Below are 20954 nucleotides of genomic sequence, written 5' to 3'. Positions count from 1 at the left end.
AACTTCAGTTCTCTCTAGCTCAAGTACCTGCAACTGCATTTGCTTAAATCCATCCCTCCCCTTGTTGCCTTCCTTGCTGTCAAATATATATGTAAGCTCCTTGGTGTCAGTGACCTGTATTATTATTATTAAGACCTGTAACGCACATCAATAGTGCCTTATGAAATAATCTCCTGCACCCATTATTATGATGATTATTCATGAAGTCTGCCATTTTACACAATACCCTCAGCATCCTAAAGAGAATCAAATACAAACACCAAAGTTTATTGTCAACCATCAAATATACAAAAAAAATACATATGACACATACATGTGTGAGCACATGTCAAATCCTGTTTAACAACTGTACAAAAGAAGGAGGGGGGAGCGAGAAGGAGAGTGAGAAAGTGACCGGTGGTCTAATTATGCCCCCAGGCTTGATGCACTAAGATCACAGTGTTTACAACTTGAACATCATTGCTTCCATCCCCTCAGCGACTCCTGTGTAGTCTCCTCCCTCGGAGGGGTTTGGGTCCCCTTGGCAACAGGACAATTTGATAGCAGCTTTATATGTTATAGTTTTAGTGGGTATATCTTGCAAGACTGGTGTGTACTGACATGACACGAACAACTCCACATACACTGTGGAGAGCTAGTGTATGTGGCTCCAAATAATGTTATAATGGGATGAAATTGGGGGTTGCAATGGATGACCTCAGGGTCCTTTCAGGCCCTGTGATGCTTGCTTGTAAGAGTGAGGTATGCCAAACTGGTTGGGCTAGCATGGCTGCTGGTAATGACTCTGGTAATGCAGTCAAGAACCCTTAATGGAGAACCTTGTTAGGGAGATAGCTCTGTGTAGCTGGAGTCTTCCGGAAGAAAGAGCCATTCGTGAAGCAGGTCTTGCCTTCTCCCATGGGGTAATTCTGTACCTATGCGGAATATAAACAGTCCTAACTGTGACTCAGCTATACAGCTGCAAATGAAATGTTTGAAGTGTGTTTTAAGTGCGATATACACTAGCTGGCGATGGTGAACCTTATGGAAAATTCAATGTATTTTTTAAAAACGCTTTTTTAAAAAGAGCATTTTCAGAACGTTTTTTTATATGTGTGTAGCTTCCACCCCAGTCAGAACATTGAGGGCTGAGCTGCTGTCCAGGAAATCCCAGTGGTGTTGGCAGTTTCCCTGGAAATCTGATGGGGAGCAGCAAACTCTGGAGATCTGTTGACGGGTTCAGTTCTGTGAATCTCCACCTATGCTCCATCTGAATATATGTGTAAATAAAACATATATCACAAACTACCAATAAGTCTCTAGCGACCTCTTTCTGAAGGAAACAAAACCCAGCAATGCTTCACCCCTAGATTTCTTGCCATTTGGAGAATAGTAGGTTTCTGTGGCTTATACTGTATCTACCCTACATGTAACAGGAGGCAAGTGGTTATATGCTAGATATCTCCTCCAAATGTTGTTAGACTAGATGTTGTTAGCTCAGTTGGTTAGAGTGTAGTGCTGATAACACGAAGGTAGCAGGTTTGATCCCTGTAGGTAGGGGACAGCTACATATTCCTGAATTGCAAGGCGTTAGACTAGTAAATTCTCAGGGTCCCTTCCAACTCTATGAACTTCTGGAGGAGCACCACCACATTGGCTGTTCTTGCTCTAGATCTACTTTGCCCATTAAAAGTGCAACATATAAAGCAGTCCTTAAAGGAGGAGCCAGAAATCTATGAAACGACTTTGTCCACTCTGCCTTCCCTCACCCCTTTTGTTCAGAGAGGGAGAGAGAGAAAAGAGAAAGTTCCAACGTGTTGTATCACCAGTCATGGCAAGTGGTAAGTTTAAGGTGAGGGAGGAAGCAAAATACGACACAAGCAATCACAAGATCCCCAAAGGAAAGCAAAATAACTCACAGGTGCAGTTATCAGTGGGTTCACAGGTTTCAAAACCATTGTAATATATCAGGCACTCAAAAGGCATACAGACTTCCCCAGCTCCTACATTTCTGACCCGCGGCTAACCAGCCACCCTTCCAATCTCTTCCCAATGTCTTCTTTTCCACTAGAGTAGTGAAGACTCTCTCGTCAGCTGCTCCAAGAGTTATTGTAAGTCCCTCCCCCTAAGTGGCACATTGAAAATGGGGGGGGGGGGGATGGTGGGGATCAGAACAGGAAAAAAGAACACAGCTAGATTAACTGCACGGACATGGCCTCCCACCTCAGAATATGGCCTGTTCAAGGCTGACGCACACACAGCATTTTCTTTTACAGGGTTCACACAAGGGGTGAAGGGTTATCACAGACACAGCCAGCAACAAGTCACGTGGTCACCAGAGGAGCTTGAAAAAGAACCACGGCAGTCCATGGGAATTCCAGTTTGACGGCTGTCAACTAACCACTTAAAAAAAAACACCCAATCCTAGCCTGGGTAGCTTTTAAAAACAGTTTTAAGTCTAATTTCCAGAAAAGCAAATTGCAAGGCTGCTTCCGCCTGCTCTGCTGCTGCTAGTAGCATTTCTTCTCATGAAGCTGTGCATCTTAAATGATTTGATGCCTTCTGTGCTTAGCACTATCCCTGGGGCCAGCAAAAACCACTGGCTAAGTGCAGGCAACCCTACAAAATTCACGTTACATTTATCTTTGAATGTGTGCTGGGAGAACAATTCAACCAGGCCTTTGGCAGATTAACAGTCAATGTCCTTTTAAATGTGTTTGGAGGAGAGGGGTTATTGGTTTGTTCTGCACTTGTTCTTTTTTTTTTTTTTTTAATACTATTATTATTATTATTATATATATATATATATATATATATATATATATATACCACCCTTCATCCGAAGATCTCAGGGCAGTTCAGAAGAAAAACATATTATGTACTTTGTGGTTTTATTCTGTATTTTTATGCTGCGTTTTACAAATTTGATTAATACAAATTTATTTCATTTAAATTTAAACAATTAATAATAAAACAATTGGGCTTGCGGATTTGTTTGATCAAATCCATGTTTTATTTATGCGGCAATTGCTTCTTTTGACTGGTGGTACTTCTGAATAATCATGCATAGTATTGTAAATACCAAGTGGTCCATGATATGCAGAGATTGGGCTGGGAGTAGCAGGATACTCTGCAAGCACTTGGGTCACTTACATCATTGCTGTTTAAGCCACAAAGGAGGAGGCACACACGGTTACTGACTCAGGATGAGAAAGGCTCGCCTTAATGAATTCAAAAACAGAAGAAATATTTTGACCTTAAATGTAAACATTGCAACAGGTTGAAGGAAAAAACCAGGGAGGGAAGCTTCTTCTTCAATGCATGCTTTATGCTTGACTTGGGAAATACTTAAGTATTCACATAATTGTGACAATCAGGAAGAAGGGAAAGAGTCTTGCAGATGCTTCCCAACCATTGCTATTTGGGGGAGGCATTCACAGAGTGGCATATTCAGACTACGCACCTAAAGCGGATTCAGAGGTCTTGCACAACACACCTGCTTCTCGGAAAAGTAGGACTGGAAAGTGTGGAAACACATGACATCGTGTGACTTCCCCACAAACAAATCAGAATGGATCCTCAAACATGGTTTTATGTTCTTCATACTTGCGTTCTAATCTCTCATGGTGAGAAGCCAAAGGGAGCATTTGCTATTGCTCTTTCTGGGAAAGAGACTGGGGAGGAGATGGGGGTTATAGAACTATGAAATAATTGAGCAATGTCTAGTCCAGAGCTTTCCAAACTTTTCATGTTGGTGACATGCATCATTTCGCGACACAGTAGTTCAGTTTTACCAGCAAACCAGAGGTTTAACTAACCCCTTTCCAGCCCCGGGTGGAGTGTAGGGAGCGGTTGCATGACACACCTGCACACTGCAGCTGACACACTAACGTGTCGCAACGCACAGTTTGGAAAGCTCTTGTCTAGTCTCTACTACTCATTCCCCATCTGAGTGCTATAAGTCAATGCACCACAAGCATTGGAGAATGTATGTCATGAGCATCTAAACTAATATCTAGAAAGCCAAAACGTAGACGCTGATCATTCTTCTGGTTTGATACTTTCCTCTCTTATTCTGCTACTCTTTTTCTCTCTTTTTCTGCCACCACTTATCTCTCTCTTTTTCTGCCTGAGGTTCAGCAGCCTGGATCTAATTGAAACCTCTGCTCAACACAGAAAATCCTAAAGTAGAGCACACCCAGCAAATGGCCATCTAGCCTCTGCTTTCACAGGAAGGAGGAGTCTCTGCACCTCCAGTGGCATCAGCAGCTGTAAATGTATGGGCTAAGATCAGGCAATAGAAGAAAAGATCCTGTGTGCACTAGGGAAATGCTGTGCTCTTCTGGCATCTGCAGAGTTGAGAAGGATTTGGGACACCTCCCTGCAGGTATCAATAGGCACCTGCCTTTATGGTTCCTTTCTTGAGCAGGGACATTGGATTGTCAGGAAGTGATCCTGCTGTGACCTATTGGCTGTTCTTATTCTCATTTACCAGAAGGCTTATAACTGTTGGAAGCAGTCTACATGGGGTCAGCAGCAGGAGAGTCGACCTGCTCATACAATTTTGTGTTGCCTAATCCATTAAGAAGCTGTGTAGCATTAGAGCTCATTTGTGCATGCAAGTCCATTGTTTGATTATTGCGGCCACATTGACACTATACATTTAAAGGACTATGATACCACTTTAAATAGTCATGCCTTCCCGCAAAAGAATTCTGGGAGCTGTAGTTTGGGGGAAGCTGTGGCTGTTTTAAATGTATGGTGTGCATGTGGCCTTCATCGCCAAATAATAGTGACTTGCTTGGATGGAGCAGTCATCACAGATCAAAAAGACAGTGAGACTTCCCTATCATATCACACATCTCTTCCAACACCATGCTTTTGAATGGAAGCCATTCACATGATCAGCTGCAAGTCATCAAGTGATAACGCCATCAAGTGACAAGAAATCAAGTAAAAGAACATGCATGTGCGAATCAGCCCTTAGAGGAAGGGAAGAGATGGGAAGAGCAGCTCCCGTAGATAAAGGGTTAGGTAGGAAAGTCAGAATTTTCTGGTTGCCACTTATGCGTTGTCTCTTTAAAAGCTATAATAAAGTATAAAACAATGGATTCTTTTGTAAAAAATAAAAAGCTGTTAAAAGAATTTGGAATCTTAAGTCCCATTAAAAATGAACAGAACTGTGCAAATCACACAGCATTTCAAATGGCTTCGTATCTGGGGTGGAATGTTGGATTATCGTAAGGAGAAGAGAACCCAAACCTAGAATTTAGGCCTTTGTTGAATTAAGGAATCTGTTGGCAAAGGGCTGCCTTACTAGTGAAGGCTAGAGATCAGAGGCCAGAAGGCAGAAAAGTCAGTGGAACTTCCTGGTGGTTGCATGCAAAGACTAAAGGAATATTGGCTTGTGTATTCCAAGACAATCAATGGCTTCTCATGGGCAAATACCGCCACTACCAAGCAAATTTTAAAGCCTTCAGAATCCTGCTTATCAGAGCCCCCTTATCAAATCAATGATGGCACCAGCAAAATGGGAAGGGGGGAGAAATGTTGGCAATACCAGTTCAACCAACAGTTTCCCATTCACAACATCAGCCCCTGGCCTTCATCACACTGTTGTTGGGATATGGCCTACCGCTCCTTAACACACACACACACACACACACAGACACACACACAGGCCTTCTTTTTGGAGGGCCTTGCCACTCACTGTATGAATCAGAAAGAGTTTTACTGAAACAATGAAAAAACACAGTGTCACAATTTTCTTTGAAGTTCAGAAGGTTTCCCTGTCCCTTGCACACATGCACACACTCACACACGTGGCTCTCTCCCCAGACCAATTCAGACTCCAGGATGTTTTTGTATGGGGATAAAGGTCTCCCGTGCTGCCTCATTCCTTAAGTAGAATGGAGGAAGGGGAAGTAGCTTTCATGCTCCTTTGGTAGTGACAAGGACCTCTCATGCCTTCATCCTCTCCTCACAGACGTCAAAGCTCCACTTGGCTGCCCCTCCATGGACCTCGACCAGTTTTTCATCCCAGTGGATGATGTTGCCTCGCAGGTGGGCCGTGCAGTTGGCTAAGCCCAAGATCTCTGCCGGGGTCAGGACATGATCCCACATGTTGAACTGAGAAATTTCGCCAACGAAGGCCTGAGTGGCATCAAATCTTCCACCCAATGCATCCTGTAGCATCGTGTTGGAGAAAAGGACAGACAAATAAAGGGCAGGCAATAAGACAGAGAAGAAAAATATATACGAGAAATTGAATATGAGGCCTTCCATGGGTTCTGCTGAACTATGGGGCCCTGCCACACTGCCAATCCTCTGCAAGTGACAACGTTGGGTCAATTGGTTTCAAGGAGTTCAGGACCCTGTTTCATTCTCATCTTTCCTTAGCAGGATGGCACAGCAAACTATGGAATAGCTTTACTCTCTCCCCACCCTCTGCAAATTTCTGCATGTCCAGTTTTTGCATTAAAATGCAAATTTCCAAGTGCTTCCATGCAGCAGTTTATTGTGCAAGCAATAATGCGAGCTTTGCATCACATCCACACAGCACTATCTTCTGACACTGTTTCCTGTTTAATCCGGATTCGCCACTTCTGCCTGAAATTTCCCAAGTAAAAATCAAAGCAAAGATGTAGAAATTGTACATCTGGACTGAAAAGGAGGGCAGTGGTGGAATATAGGGCGCCATTTGGATGTGGGTGGCATCATGTGGGCGCTGCACAAAACTTGCATGCCAGAGCAGCACCAAGTTCACAATAAGCTGCCATGCAGACACATTCTTGGAATTTTAAGAACCTTCTGTGGGCATTTTTTTGGAACCACAGCTCTATTAAATACACACTGCAAATCCAAACCAGAATCCCTGTGTGGTTATAGGCTTCAAGGACAACACGTGTGGCATGTCCAAGAGACCAGCTGGGGATCTCTTATACCTAAGTTGCCAAATTTTGTTCCTTTGAGCCCAAAACATGGGCAGGTCCTTGAATTATGTTTAGCTAACTACTGCAAAGACAATACATGGATTAGACTCACCTGCTCCTGGCCCAAGATGATCACACCATGAGGTTTGACCGGATGCCAGGATGCCAGGTTATCACCGGCCCCACGCTCCTCCCCATTTTCATATGCTGACCATATGCCATCCCGTGTGATCCAGGTCAGGCAGATGTGGTGCCACATCCCAGACTTTAGACTCATGGGCAGCTGAGCCACCTGACAACAAAACAGAAAAGTGCCTTAAAATGTACAGTGCAAATAGTTTTTTTTTGGGGGGGGGGTCTCCCACTGATGTCTTTTAGCATCACCTTCCCCAAAGCTGACAAGGAGCACATTATGGTCCTCTCTTGCTGGCTGCAGAACAGGAGTGGGTGACACATGCCTTTCTCCAAGCCTCTCTCTCTCTTAGGCCCTTCTCCAGTCAACGTCTATGCCATCCTTGAGTGCTCTTTCCTGAATGTGTCAACTGTGATGATTCCTCCTAGCTGGGTGGGTCTCTGATTTATACTGTTCAAAGGTAAAAGTCACATCCACTGCTCCGTTCACTTTTGCCTCTAGCCCCACCCCTACCATAGGGGCATGCAGACCTCCAGCCTCCTGGCACCATGCCTGAAATTGGGAAGTAGTTTGAACTCTGACCCAATGGGGTGCTTCAGCCTATTCCGGTCCGTCATCTTCTCCAGTGACAGGGACCAGTGCAGCACCAGCACTGCTTGCAGCAACGACATGGTCGCTGTTTCCTGTTCACTATGACCCTGTCTTGGAAGAAATGTACCTGCCACTGCCTCTCTCCACAATCTTGGCTGCACGTGCCAGGAGTCCTGAACCTGTGACTCTGAAAGTACTTACCCGGTGGAGTCTTTGGTTTGAACCCATTCCCTTCCACTTCATTTTAACGAGGCTGCTAAGAAGTGAGCAGGAAGGAGTCATGTATATCCAGGGCTCCCCCCCCCCCCAGCCAGAACTCACCAGAACTCAGTTCTGGCACTTCTCAGGTAGGCGCCATTGCCATTATAATAGAACAAGGGAGGTGGTCGTGGTGAGTTCTGGCACCTCTTTGTCTAGAAAAAATAGCACGGTGTATATCTGTATCTCTCTAGATTCATTAATTACAGTTGGCTCTTGTTTTCCGAGCTGATGGGGCCTTTTCTCAACATAAGGAAGGTTAGTACGTGTGTCTTCCAGATGCCCATGACAAAGTCTTCCTTCCCTCCTTACCTTGTCATTGATTATCAGCTCCATGGGGTTATTTCCCCACTCCAGCAATACAAGCTCATTGGATTGTCCTGGTACCGAGTAGGAGAAAGGGGTGCCCACTCCTGACGGGCCCTTAGATTTCAGCCACATGCAGACTGTGAAAGCATAAAGCTCAGGCAAGCTCTTCTTCATCCGCGCATACATATAGTTGTTTCGTACGGGGATGGTGACTTTGAACGCTTCCGGGTTGCTGAAGGCTGTAGTTTCTGGGTGCATAACAGAGAAATGGGGGGGGGGGAGTGTCAAGAAAGACTACAGGGATAGAACAAAAGATCACAGACTCCAGAAATTCAAGTCAGGCCTTGCCAATACTACACAACAACACCATTGCAAAAATGGGTACCAGTTGTTATTGAACTTGGGTCATCCAATGAACCTGACCATTCATTGACACATTGCATAATGATTGGGTAATGATTGGCAGCTTGGATGGCTCAAGTTTGATTTATTAGACTTGCATATTGTTTTACCCGCACACAAAAGTCTGAAAACAATTTACAATGATTGTATAAGATCCAATAAAATGTAATCTAACAGATGACACAGTATGCAATATCAGCATTCCTTGCATATATTTAACTCTCCCTGTGTTTATTTTAAAGGGGGTTCAGCAGGATAAGTTTGCCAGTGGCTGCTGCTTAGTTATATTATGATGACTATATGAAACCTCCAAATTCAGAGGCAGGGTGCCAGTGTGTAGTTTTTACCCCTGTGTAGATTTCGGGAAACTAATGGGCTAGTTCATCATGCTTGGCATTCATAAATTCATGTGTCTGGAACGGACTCAGGAAATACATATCTAACAGGCAATCACATATATGTAGCAACTTTGGAGCCCTCCGAGTTGGCGCTCTTCCTTGCCAGGACTGACCATGCTCAAGCTCAGTGACCCGGTTCTGGAGGGCATCCAGCTCCTTCTCTACATCTTGCTGTTGCAAGTCGTGGTTGTTGGGGACAGATGACCGGTCTTTCTCCAGAGCTAAAATCTTGGAGAGGATCTGCTCCTCCAGTTCTTCCATCTTGTTATGGATTGTCTCTTGGGCTGGCACAGGAGCAGAAGTAGCATTCATTCGGGCTGGAATATCCTGCTGCGCACAAAGGAAAGATATATGATATATGGGAAACAGTGTGTGTGTGTGTGTGTAATATCTCACACAAAAAGTATCCAGGCAAAACATGTTAACCCAGCAAGAAAAACAGGGCCATGTTCTCAGGGTGTTTCCAGGCTATTGCTGTTTTGGGGTGGGATTCTATCACATACAGTGGTACCTCGGGTTGCATACGCTTCAGGTTACAGAGTCCGCTAACCCAGAAATAGTACCTTGGGTTAAGAACTTTGCTTCAGGATGAGAACAGAAATCGTGCTCCGGCGGCACAGCAGCAGCAGGAGACCCCATTAGCTAAAGTGGTGCTTCAGGTTAAGAACAGATTCAGGTTAAGAACTGACCTCCGGAACGAATTAAGTACTTAACCCAAGGTACCACTGTACTGGTAAATTTAAATTGAACAGTTACCATTGATAGGGAATTCTTGTGCAACAAACCTTCTTCCCCCAAAGATCAGACTTTTTGTGATAAGGAAAGTGAAGGGGAAATGCTGCTTTGGTGCAATGTCATCTAACGTATCCTGCAAATGCACCAGAATGAATTACCAATGTCGTCGAACTTCCCTGCAAACAAATCAGGATGAATGCTCAATAATCAGGTTGTCTGGAAGTACCCTCAGAGGCCACACCCACACCGTGCATTTAAAGCACATCCAACACACATTTAAAACACATCGCTTCCCCACCCCCAAAGAATCATGGGAACTGTAGTTTGTTAAGGGTGCTGGGAATTGTAGCCCTGTGAGGAAGCAGCAACCACTTGCAAGAGTCTTTGGGGGAAGTTGTGTGCTTTAAATGTGTATTGAATGTGCTTTAAATGGATGGTTTGGGTCATTCAAACCAGGAACATTTCTGTCTAGGCCCTGATGCCCCTTGCGGTGAACCAGACAGGTCCAGCCTAGCCAGGTGTTTCTGAGACAGAAAACAGTCCCATCTATGAGAGAGAGAGACCCTGATTCAATCTCTGACACCCCCATCTAAACGGGTCACGTAATAGCAGGTGATGAGTGAGTCCTCTGTTTCCCAAGAGCCACAGTCAGTCAGAGAAGGCAATCCTGATCTAGATGAGCTGTTGGTCTGGCTGTACAAAATAGTTTCATACAGCTTAGAGACCGGAGGAAGAAGCTGTTGTTGTTAATGGTTTTATTTTGAGTTGCTTTGGAAGCTTTGATTTAGAGTAAAAGTGTGCAACCATCACTCGAAACTCAAACAAGCTCCGTATCTCTCCCTTGAAGAGTTTTCTTATACAACATGGAACGTGTCTGTATAATGACTCTTCCTCGTCTTTCCACGGGATTCAATATGGAGAAATGAGTCAGCGGGACTCCGTTCTCTCAAAGGACACTTTTCTCACAAGAAAGAAAGGAGCAGTCAGGCATGGAGAGAAACGGGATCACAGTTTTTCCCTAATGAGGATGAAGAAGTGTGCCTTTTTTCTGCTGCTTCGAGGCAACGCCTGTCATTTTGACATTGCATAGTAGTTCTGTAATCCTCTTAGAGCTCTACGAACTGTGTGAGTCTGTGTGCTGAGAGGTCACAGCAGGTATTACACAGCTACAGCAGGGAGCAGCACCCACAGCTGGAGGCATGTCCTCCTTATTGTCCGCCCATGCCAACCTGCCAGGGCGCTTGCGCAAAGGGAATCCCAGGTTTTTAAGCTAAAGGTTTGTGTTCCATCCACCATTGGCAAGTGTGATGAATTCAATGCTGTTTCCATGCGGGGATTAGGTGCATCCTTTCAACACACCTGAACTCCATCAACCTTTAAGACCAACAGCCATGCCTTTGGGTACAGATGACCACAGTCCCATTTACACTTTGGCAGTGGCATACCGTGCATTGCCAGCACCCGGGGCAAGGCAAGGATTGCGTCTCCTAACATCATTGCAAGTATCATGCAGGAGGCAACAGGCAGACTTCGCTCACTTGCACCCCTGAAATGGCACCTCCTGTTTCTCCAAAGACAGTCCTGGGTTGGCTGGCCAGGAAAGCTGCCTGATCAGAAGGTCCTGCTAGCTTGAGAAAAGTGCTGCTCTGGATCAAGTGTCATTTGTGGGAGAAAGAAAGCTTACATTTTCTGTGACTTGTAAAACCGCATAGATCACTGCCCAGAAAACACCGAGTGGTATATAAACAGACCAATGAGCAGGTAAGCAAGCTGTGCTCAGAGAGCTTATCTGAGAGTATACACACACCATATATTTGAAGGCCATTTAAAGCTCATGACTTCCCCCAAAGGATCCTGGGAACTGTAGTTTGCTAAGGGTGCTAGGGATTGTAGCCCTGTGGGGTGAACTACAGTTCCCAGAATTCTTTGGGGGGGGAATCATGTGCTTTCAGTCTGGAGCTTGCCTTTCCTCCTGGACTGTGCTTGGGGATTTTGGTGGAAGAACGGAGTCAGGAAGTTCCCATGATCTAAGGAAGAGGAGAAAAGAGAGGCATGACTCAAATAGTCATGCAAGGCAAGGAGAGAGCAAAAGAGAAGGGATGGAGAGAAGCAAGGGAGGAGAGGCAAGGGGGAAGGGGCCTTCTCTCCTCCCCATGACATTTCACAGGCCATTAGTCATTGCCTATTCCTCATTGTTGCCATCAGGACAAACCTTAGCCTTTTTGCCAGCCTGTGTGAGAGGAGAGACGTGAAAGCCAAAAGGTTTGGGGGAGATCTCCATCTCTGAGGACTCCCTGTTGTGCTCATTTATTACAGGGAAAGCTCATCAAAGGAAACAGGCCTATTATTCCACCACATTTCTGCCCTTTGATGAGGTGCTCCTAGAGCCCTTGCCTCCTAATTACTGCTACGGCTGCTTATCTCATCATTATTTCAGGCTGTGTTCCCTCTTATGCCAAGTGAAAAAGCAAGCAGCCCCCCTGCCTGTAATTCCTCATAAGTTAATAGGGTACATCCATTGAAAACCGTGTTTTGTCTGTTATGGTGGTGGAGCTTTCTAAAGGGAACTCAGGTTGCAAAAGTGAGGCTCCACAAAGGAGGCGGTGAGCCTGGAGGCAGAAAAGGTTTCAGCCCACTCTGAGTAAGTTGCTCACCTGAAATGTTCAGGGGTGCTTTAACTTCTGTCCTGGCCTGCAGACTTATTGTCAAGAGGATACCCACAAAACTATTGGGTTCCCCATCTCAGGGGAGAGGATATTCACAAAACTATTGGGTTCCCCATCTCAGCATTATTTTACCGTGCTCCTTGGATGTTCACCCTTTCGGTTCTAGGAATCCAAAAATGTACACCTGAAGAAGAGGCTCCCTGGCGTGAAATGTGTATGTGAAAGACAAACTCATGCTCAGCTCTTGCACTCCCAGCTGAGGTCATTGCGCTAAAGGCCTCTAGATAATCACAGCTTAATTCATTACTTGGGGAGAGGCCATCTGAGAGTATGACCAGCTCAGGTGAGCTGAGCGGCAAGGAGGGAAAACGTGCTAGTTCAGAACCGGCCTGCGTTGTCAACTGTGCTTTACTTTCTCTGCCCTCGCCTCTCAATCCAGGTAACACAGTTTCCTCAGTTGCCTGTTTATCTTGCTTTTATGTAAGTGATCTGTGTCAGTCGCTTGCTGCTTGCTGCCTTCCAGATGCTTTTATGTCTGCCCTAGTTTCCCAGCTGAACTTTCTAAATACCTTTTAGATTTGCAACTATGGATACTCGGGAAATGCTTTGTTTCATTTCTATCCTGTCCTTCTCCCTTCCGTGAGCCCAAGGCAAGTTACACATTCAATGGAACACTCTATCCATTAAAACAATGTAAGAATCGGGAATGAAGCACCATAAAACCCTTTAGTGTAGCAAAATCAAAACCATCTCAGAGGGGAAGGAGCTCCACAACTGCAGTGCAACCATGAAGAAGGCCCTATCCTTTGTAGCTACCAACCTAATTCCTAAAGAAGGCAGTATTGGTGTCCTACCAGGGCTGTTTTAGCAGAGGGCCTGAATAATCTACATGAACATGACTGCCCTGCATGATGAGGATCTTGGCTGTAGATAGTTGAGCTCTGTGTTCTGGTTCACCATAGGGGCTCACTGGAAGGGGAGGGGGAAGAAGAGGAAGAATAACTTTATTCATTTCACACAATTTATGCACCACTTGATTGTAAAAAACCTCAGTGGTTTACAAAGAAGAAGAAGAAGAAGAAGAAGAAGAAGAAGAAGAAGAAGAAGAAGAAGAAGAAGAGCTGGAGGACAGTGGATGAGCCAAGGAAGTGGCGAAGTCTGGTGGAAGGAGATTCTTAGTTGATGGCTGTAACAGCTGTCAGCATCTATTGCTATACAACCACCCAGAGGTTTCTGAGTACAGTATGAGGATACTGTCATTCATGGGCTCATGTGTGAACCAGGGCTGCAGCTTCCTGAGAGTCAGCCCTGTTGGACCACTGTGTGTCTCCATTGTGATCACTGCTACGTGTGGAATGGAGACATATGTCTGACACATGAAGTAAAGATGTGCTCTGGAGACGCAGTTGCCCAAGGCTCATGCACATTCTCAGTGACATGCTTCCCTGCCATATATGTGGCACAGAGACATGTGAACAAATGGGAGCTTGTTTTTCTTGTAAGATGAGAAGCAGCCCTCAACAAGAAAAAGAGAAATTATTTGGATTTGCTTGGCATCTGTTATGCTGCATGTAACATTTATAGGGCTGGTTATGTAAGTGTGCTGGGCAGTGGATGCTGCAAGCACATTGATTCATTTTTAGCCTCATCTCCACTTTAACTTTGGAAGTTCAGGGCAGTTTACATGGAGTTCCCAGGGAGATTCCCATCCTGGAAGATCCAGGATAGACCTACTTCACTTTAACAATGCAACAGCACCACATGTCCTCAGACCATGTTCCCAAATGTGGTTGAGACAGAGCATAAGAAGATCAGAGCCTGATACATCAGGCCAATGGTGCATCTAGTTCGGCATTCTGTTCCTACAGTGGCCCATACAAAACCCACAAGCAGGACCTGGGCACAGGAGCCCTCTCCCCTCCTGTGTTTTCCAGCAACTGGTATTCAGAAGCATTATTGCCCCTGGCTGTGGAGGGAGAGCATAACCATAATGGTCAGTAGCCTTGGTAGCCTTATCCTCCATAACTTTGTCTAATTCTCTTTTGGAGCCATCCAAATTGGTGACCATCACTGCCTCCTGAGAAAGCAAGGACCATGGTTTAACTATGTGCTGTGTGAAGAAGTACTTTGCTAATATACTGTATCTGTTAACATACCATTCTGTTTCCTTGGATGCCCGTGTTTAAAGTGTGTGTGATGTATGAAGTAGCCTTAAGACTCTGAGGAAACTATAATCCTTGTTCACACATGAGCTTATCTATGACCTTTCCACATTGTCAGAAGGCACAGGGTGACTGCAACAGCTATCAATTTTGATAGGAGCTGCAACTGTTCATTCACCATGAGCCCCTTTCCAGACATTTGGCCCTGCTTTCAGGGGCTACAGAGCTTAGCTCCAGAACTTATTTGCTTAGCCCTCCGAGCTATTCTACGTACCAGAGCTCAGTCTGGGAACATTTAAATTAATAATGAAGGACTAGGGCAATCCTGCAGGGAGTGCACACAAGTTCATTGCTCTGACACTACACTGCTCAGCACACAAATAGACCACTCCTGAGCAGGTATTTGTGAGCCAGCTCTCAGCTCTAGCTGTTAAACTCCTGCATCGCAGGGGGCTGAATTAGAAGACCCTTGGGGTCTCTTCCAACTCTACAATTCTATGATTTTAAGCAATGCAATGTGGAGGGGGGCCCAATTTCCTACTGAATTGGGTTCCTGTCCTGGGTCTTTGTTTTGCCTTGTTTGACCCTGAATGAATAAAGACAAACTTGCAAGCTTTTTATTCAGCAAGAGTTGGGTGCCATTAGATGATCTTTCCACTCACTCCAACTCTATCTTACTAAGATGAAGAGCTGCATTGTTCCTGGACCCATGGAAACTGGCTGAATTCCCCCCTCCAGTTCTCTAAAATCAAGGAACGCTTCAGGTAACACTTTTGTGATTAATCATATTAAGGTTTTCAAAAGTGATGTGAGAACCAAACCATCGCCTCTGTAGGGAAAATAAGGCATGGAGTGTACTGTGGAGAACAAAAGGGCTTGGATGGTGCTCTTTCCAAAAAGAGAGAATTAACAGGAAAACGCTTCATCAGGAAACGAGAGAAGGGCAATTGTGCTCCTTTATCCCCGTGCCTCTGTGGGGAGCAAAGAAGAAGAAGAAGCTTCAATTGCAATTATGACAACTGAATCATCGGCATTAACAAGAGATATGTGAGGTCATTGGCTCTCTCCTGCCTGGTTCGAACCCTGAATTGGTTTCTTTGGTGAGCAGCACTGTTCTAGTTTTAATTCACTCAACGCCCAAGACTCATGCTGTGTCCCTGAGAGGCTGTTCCTCATTGTATTAAATTAGCTGGCCACTGGGGAGATGCTTCCGGGTCTCCACACACACCTTCGCTCTGCTTTGCTTTTGCCCCCATTACATCTGGGCTTTTTCCCTGCAGGATATGAGATGCACAGAATGTGGCCTGTTCAAATGCCATCCAGGTAGAGAATAGAGAGATCCACAAAGAAAAGAGACAATTGGGAGAACTGAGCACTGACAGGGACAGATGAAGAGGAAGGATAAAAAAAGTCATTATCCCTGCCCTCCCTTTGGGAATGGCAAAGGGAGACATGATTCCTGATAAGAGCTCATGTTTGCAGATGGTTCAATTGTGTTGCCTGCTGGTGGCCTGGACCTGCCTTCTCCCTTTTTTTGTCTTGCTATTGATGCTGCCAAGCGACTGGAAAGGTTTTCTGATCCATGGAGTCTGGCTGGTTTTGACAAAGGGTGCAGAGATACTGTCTGCTGCACCCTTTGATTGTTCCAGTTCTGGATTTAAATGCCATGTCCCTGTTTTTCATGTATGACTCCATCTGTTAATAGAAAAAAGGGTTTTTCGCTTTTGTTACTCTTGTTAGCGTCAAGGCAATCTGTCCTACATCGAATAATGAAAGGCTTCTTTACCTCCACCCCATCTCATTCCGTTTTCTCTCTCTGTAATCTCTCTTTTCCCTTTCTCATTTCTGTCATTGCCCTTACTAAATGAATTTCTTGTTCCTGTACAGTTCATTTTTCTTCCTTGTGCTCTCCAGTACCCCAATTTCCTATCATTATTAAGGAATTACACTCCTGGCTCTTACACTGCCAAGGAGATGAACAAGATTTGTGCCTACATATTCCAAGTATTCGTGTTATGCCACCAAAGATTACTTCTCCCTTCGTGATGGCTGCAAGGAAAATTCTATCAACTTTCCCTGCTTTTCCTGACAGCTGAATCAATTTGGGCAGGTCTAAGCACTGCCCTTTAATGGCACCCAAAACATGCCATTGGAGACTGATGTTTCAAGTCTACATTGTGGTTTTACACCCACCCACCCCGCTCTGCCCCAGTGCCAGCAAACATAGAACAACAAATGGTTTAGAACGAAAGAATGATCTATAAAGGATCTAGTTTGAATTTAAATTTAGATTACAGTATATTAATTTGCTCCAGTGAGCTTATGGCTAGTGACCAAAAGCCCAGAATCACACCAAAAGAAAGTGAATTGAAAATTCATTAAAAATTATTGGGAAATTGTAAATAGTAATGAAAACTAACTATATAAAAATGCTTACATGAATAAATGAAACAAGTACTGTGAGGCTACTATGAGCACTAAACAAAGGAAATATATGAAGAAATTATAAATGAAAAATGAAATACAAGAAAACAATTATTCTTCTAAACACCCTCCCTCCAGTCCTGTTAACCGAAAAGCAATAGGAAGTTTCATTCTCTTATAAAGACATTCTAAAACAATGTAGGAAAAATTACTTAAGATATTAAAGTAAGAGACAATGGGCTTAATGGAATAATGAGTCAAAGGTCCATATCTACCAGACTTGGTGTGGTGAGATCAACCTGTTTCCACTGGAAGATTCTCGAGCAAAAATAATCCATGAGGATTAGGCAAAAAAAATAAAAAAGGAGAACCCTAAGAAAAATCTAGGCTCTATGAGATCTATCCTGACAGTACAAGTCCCCTCTTAGCACAGAAAATTTTCCCAAAGAAATGCAAAAAGCACAGGTCTACTCTCTATCTCCCAAGCTAGCACACCTTCAGTGAAGGTGCTGTTGTGGGAATAAAGATTAACCACATAGGCTAAAAATTGTAAGACAACATTCAGAGAGAGAAAAGTGTCCTCCCCACTCTCCAATAAAATGCTCCAGTTCTTAAGGCGCCAAGGGCCTTCTGGCGGTTCCCTCATTGCGAGAAGTAAGGTTACAGGGAACGAGACAGAGGGCCTTATCGGTAGTGGCGCCCACCCTGTGGAACACCCTCCCTTCAGATGTGAAGGAAATAAGCAGCTATCCTATCTTTAAAAGACATCTGAAGGCAGCCCTGTTCAGGGAAGTTTTTAATATTTATGGCTGTATTGTTTTTAATACTTGATTGGGAGCCGCCCAGAGTGACTGGGGAAACTCAGCCAGATGGGCGGGGTATAAATAATAAATTATTATATTATTATATTATTTCTCTAATATAAAATTCTTTCACATCAAACATTTTCCCACGTTCTGATAGATTCTCCAAAATCCTGTGTCTTCTTTGTTTCTCATCCTTTCGTTGCAACTTGCCTTTCTTATCAAATCTAAGCCATAAATTCTGCCTGAGCTTGGAAGAAGACCTAAGAAGATGCTAATATTGTACTGTACTTTCTTTAACTAGCAGCCCAAAACAAAGGCTTCTGTCTCTAAACAGGTATGAAAATACTGGTTAAAATAAAAATAAGCTTCTAATGTAGCAAATACAGAGTATAAAGGGAAACACTTGGACAATTATCAGACAACAAGGGAAAACATCACTCACCATAACCTTAGAGAGCCCATATCTTATATCTCCATGTTTCAGCTCATAACAGCTGCTTTCCAATTTAATCAGAGACACAGGCAATGCTTAAAATCTGAATAAGAAGTATGTTGCATCAAAAGGTACCCCAAAATGTAAGTGTATCAAGGTAATAAGATTGCTATTTCCCGATTAAACAGACATTCTGTGTTGTTCCAGCAGAGGCTTCAATGTGTTACAGTGATAAATTATTTCATTTTTCTTATTTTTATTTGGAACAGGGAATAACCAAAATTCAGCTGTCAAGGAGCCCTTTTGGTGCTGCTACCAAATAACTGTAAACCATTCAGTCACCCATCTTCAAAGGAAGAGATACGGCTCATGGCTATGTTTATCTCACAGTCTGTATGGTTGGGAAAAGGCTCTTGCGGCCTTCAGGCTAGGCATATGATTATCATGGCTTCGTAAAACCAAACTTTGGTTCATACAGTATGAGGATCTGCTCTTTCTATATAGCAATCAAGAAAAGAAGCCTGAACAGGAGCTTATTAACATACCTTGCCTAAACCCTGCTTATTCATTTGCCAAAATGGCTTCCTCTTATAACTCCTTAGTTTAATATGCAGGTGCTTTGCATAAATTTCCCAATTACACATAACAAACTAATTGGGCAATAATTTGCTAGGCAAGCTTCAGAGCCTTTCTGTCTGTATAATAAAACCAGAAGGATGTTGTCAGGCTGCAGTTTATATGGCTGCTGATAGGCAGCTGCATAAATGGCAGCAGGATGACAGAGCAGGAGGTAGGTGACCTAGAGTCAGAAATCATCTTCCTCCTCTACTGTTTTTCTTCTAACAGTGATGCTGTTGTTTTGGTCTCTGACAGCAGCATCAAAGGCCAAGGAGGGTGGAAGTGGCAACAGAGTAAGACAAGGTGCAGTTTAGGCAAGTTGTAAGGGGGGGTTTGGCAAGGTGTAAAGGCAGGTGGTAGGAGTAAAAGGAAGGAAGGGGGTTTGGTGAGGTGTAAAGGGAAGGGGGATGGTGTCGGCCAAGTATAAAGAGAGTGGAGATTGTTACAGAAGGAGTAGGTGATAGGGTTGGCTGGTGAAATAAGTAGGAGCAGCAGCCCCTAGTTTTAAACATGTGGACAATTACTGCATTGATCCAAGCCTCAGCACTCTTCTTTTTAAATCAATATATGTAAATACAGCTACCAGCAGAAGAGACCACAGGGTAACATTAAATTCCCAAAATTCTGGTGGTATAGAATCTATTCCCAGTGCTTTTCTATTTCTTAACTGGCAGTCAACTAATTACTCCCCTTTGTGAAGCTCGTTTCACCTTTTTCAGATGGACATGGAAGTGCACCACTTTCTACAAAGAGAGATGCTCCTATTATGAGTTGAGCCAAATTGGCAGGTAACAATGTACACCCAGCAGCTCCCATTGCATTTCCACAGAGAGGTTATTAGTAAATCCCAGCATTCTGGGCAAATGGGAACTGACTGTGTGATTTTGCAAATTCAGACATAACAATTGCCCAGGGATTGAGCAATGCTTGGAGGCTGAATTCCCCAAGCGAAGCTGGAAAGCTTTTTGCACCTTGATGAGGATGGTACATGTCAGATATTTCACCCTCAGCTGAGCCTGCTTTGTAAACCACCAGGGAGTTTTGAGCTCTCCAGATCTCATGGCCTAAAGCCTTTTGCTCTCCTATGCCCAATTATCTTATTGAAACCAATGTGGGTTGGGTGGTATTTATCAGAGAATATTTACGGGGGGAGGAGGAAAATGTTCAGAATGCATATTTTTAAAAGCTGTTGGGTGATCTCATAATTTCCCATCTGCTGAAGCGAGGGCGGGGTGTGGGGATTTGCGTATGATTCTTGGCTGCCAAGCCATCAGAAAGATTGAAAGATGCCAGGTAATATTAATCATGTGAAATGTCAACGTCTGGAGTGGGGGGAAAGTGGGGGGGGGGGGAGAGAGAAAAGCATTCTCTGCTTTTGCAATATGTGAGTCTACTTAGATGGGATTAATTTCATTCATTGTCAGTTGCACACATTTATCTAAGGAGATCAAAAGCCGTCAGTTATTAAAGCATCAGAAAATCCAGTGTCTGAGACTTTCACCGGCTAAGGTAAAAGAAGACTGCTTCACAAGCTCATGCCCAACTTGTTAGAAGCTTTATTGGTTTGTTGTGGATTCAGTTGGGGACTTATGAGATGCATCCTGTCCCCATCTTTGCAGAGGTTCCCCTGGTAGCTGAAATAGTAATAGAATCACAGAAATGTAGAGTTGGAAGGAGCCCAAAGGGTCATCTATTCTAACCCCCACTATGCAGGAATACCCAGTGTGGTGTAGTAGTTAAGAGCAGTAGACTCGTAATCTGGTGAACCAGGTTTGCATCTCCGCTCCTCCACATGCAGCTGCTGAGTGACCTTGGGCTAGTCACACTTCTCTGAAGTCTCTCAGCCTCACTCACCTCACAGAGTGTTTGTTGTGGGGGAGGAAGAGAAAGGAGATTGTTAGCTGCTTTGAGACTCCTTAGGGTAGTGATAAAGTGGGGTATCAGATTCAAACTCTTCTTCTTCTTCTTCTTCTTCTTCTTCACAATCCCTGACAGATAGCCAGTCAACCTCTCTTTAAAAATCTCCAATGAAGGAGAGTCCATCACCTTCCAAGGTAGTCCATTCTACTGTTGAACAGCTCTTACCATCAGGAAGTTCTTTCTAATGA

General features: G+C 44.1%; 1 protein-coding gene across 2 annotated transcripts in view; it reads right to left on the bottom strand.

Annotated features, from left to right (window-relative positions):
* Nucleotides 1-246: 246 nt before the first annotated feature.
* Nucleotides 247-20954, bottom strand: part of NPTXR (neuronal pentraxin receptor) — a 30120-nt gene continuing 9412 nt past the window's right edge. Inside the window, exons 2-5 of one of the 2 annotated variants that reach the window (XM_083401152.1) lie at nucleotides 9116-9332; nucleotides 8206-8450; nucleotides 7024-7203; nucleotides 247-6165 (exon numbers count right to left, since the gene is read on the bottom strand). In XM_083401152.1, the coding sequence (XP_083257278.1) occupies nucleotides 5941-6165; nucleotides 7024-7203; nucleotides 8206-8450; nucleotides 9116-9332 (867 nt within the window). In that variant the 3' untranslated portion in view covers nucleotides 247-5940. The remainder of the gene's footprint in view (nucleotides 6166-7023; nucleotides 7204-8205; nucleotides 8451-9115; nucleotides 9333-20954) is intronic. The other variant, XM_083401153.1, reaches the window with a different exon arrangement.

The sequence above is a fragment of the Podarcis tiliguerta genome (assembly GCF_965153285.1).
Source record: "Podarcis tiliguerta genome assembly, chromosome: 10".
NCBI classification, from domain to species: Eukaryota; Metazoa; Chordata; class Lepidosauria; order Squamata; family Lacertidae; genus Podarcis; species Podarcis tiliguerta.
This window is presented reverse-complemented; position numbering and strand designations above follow the sequence as displayed.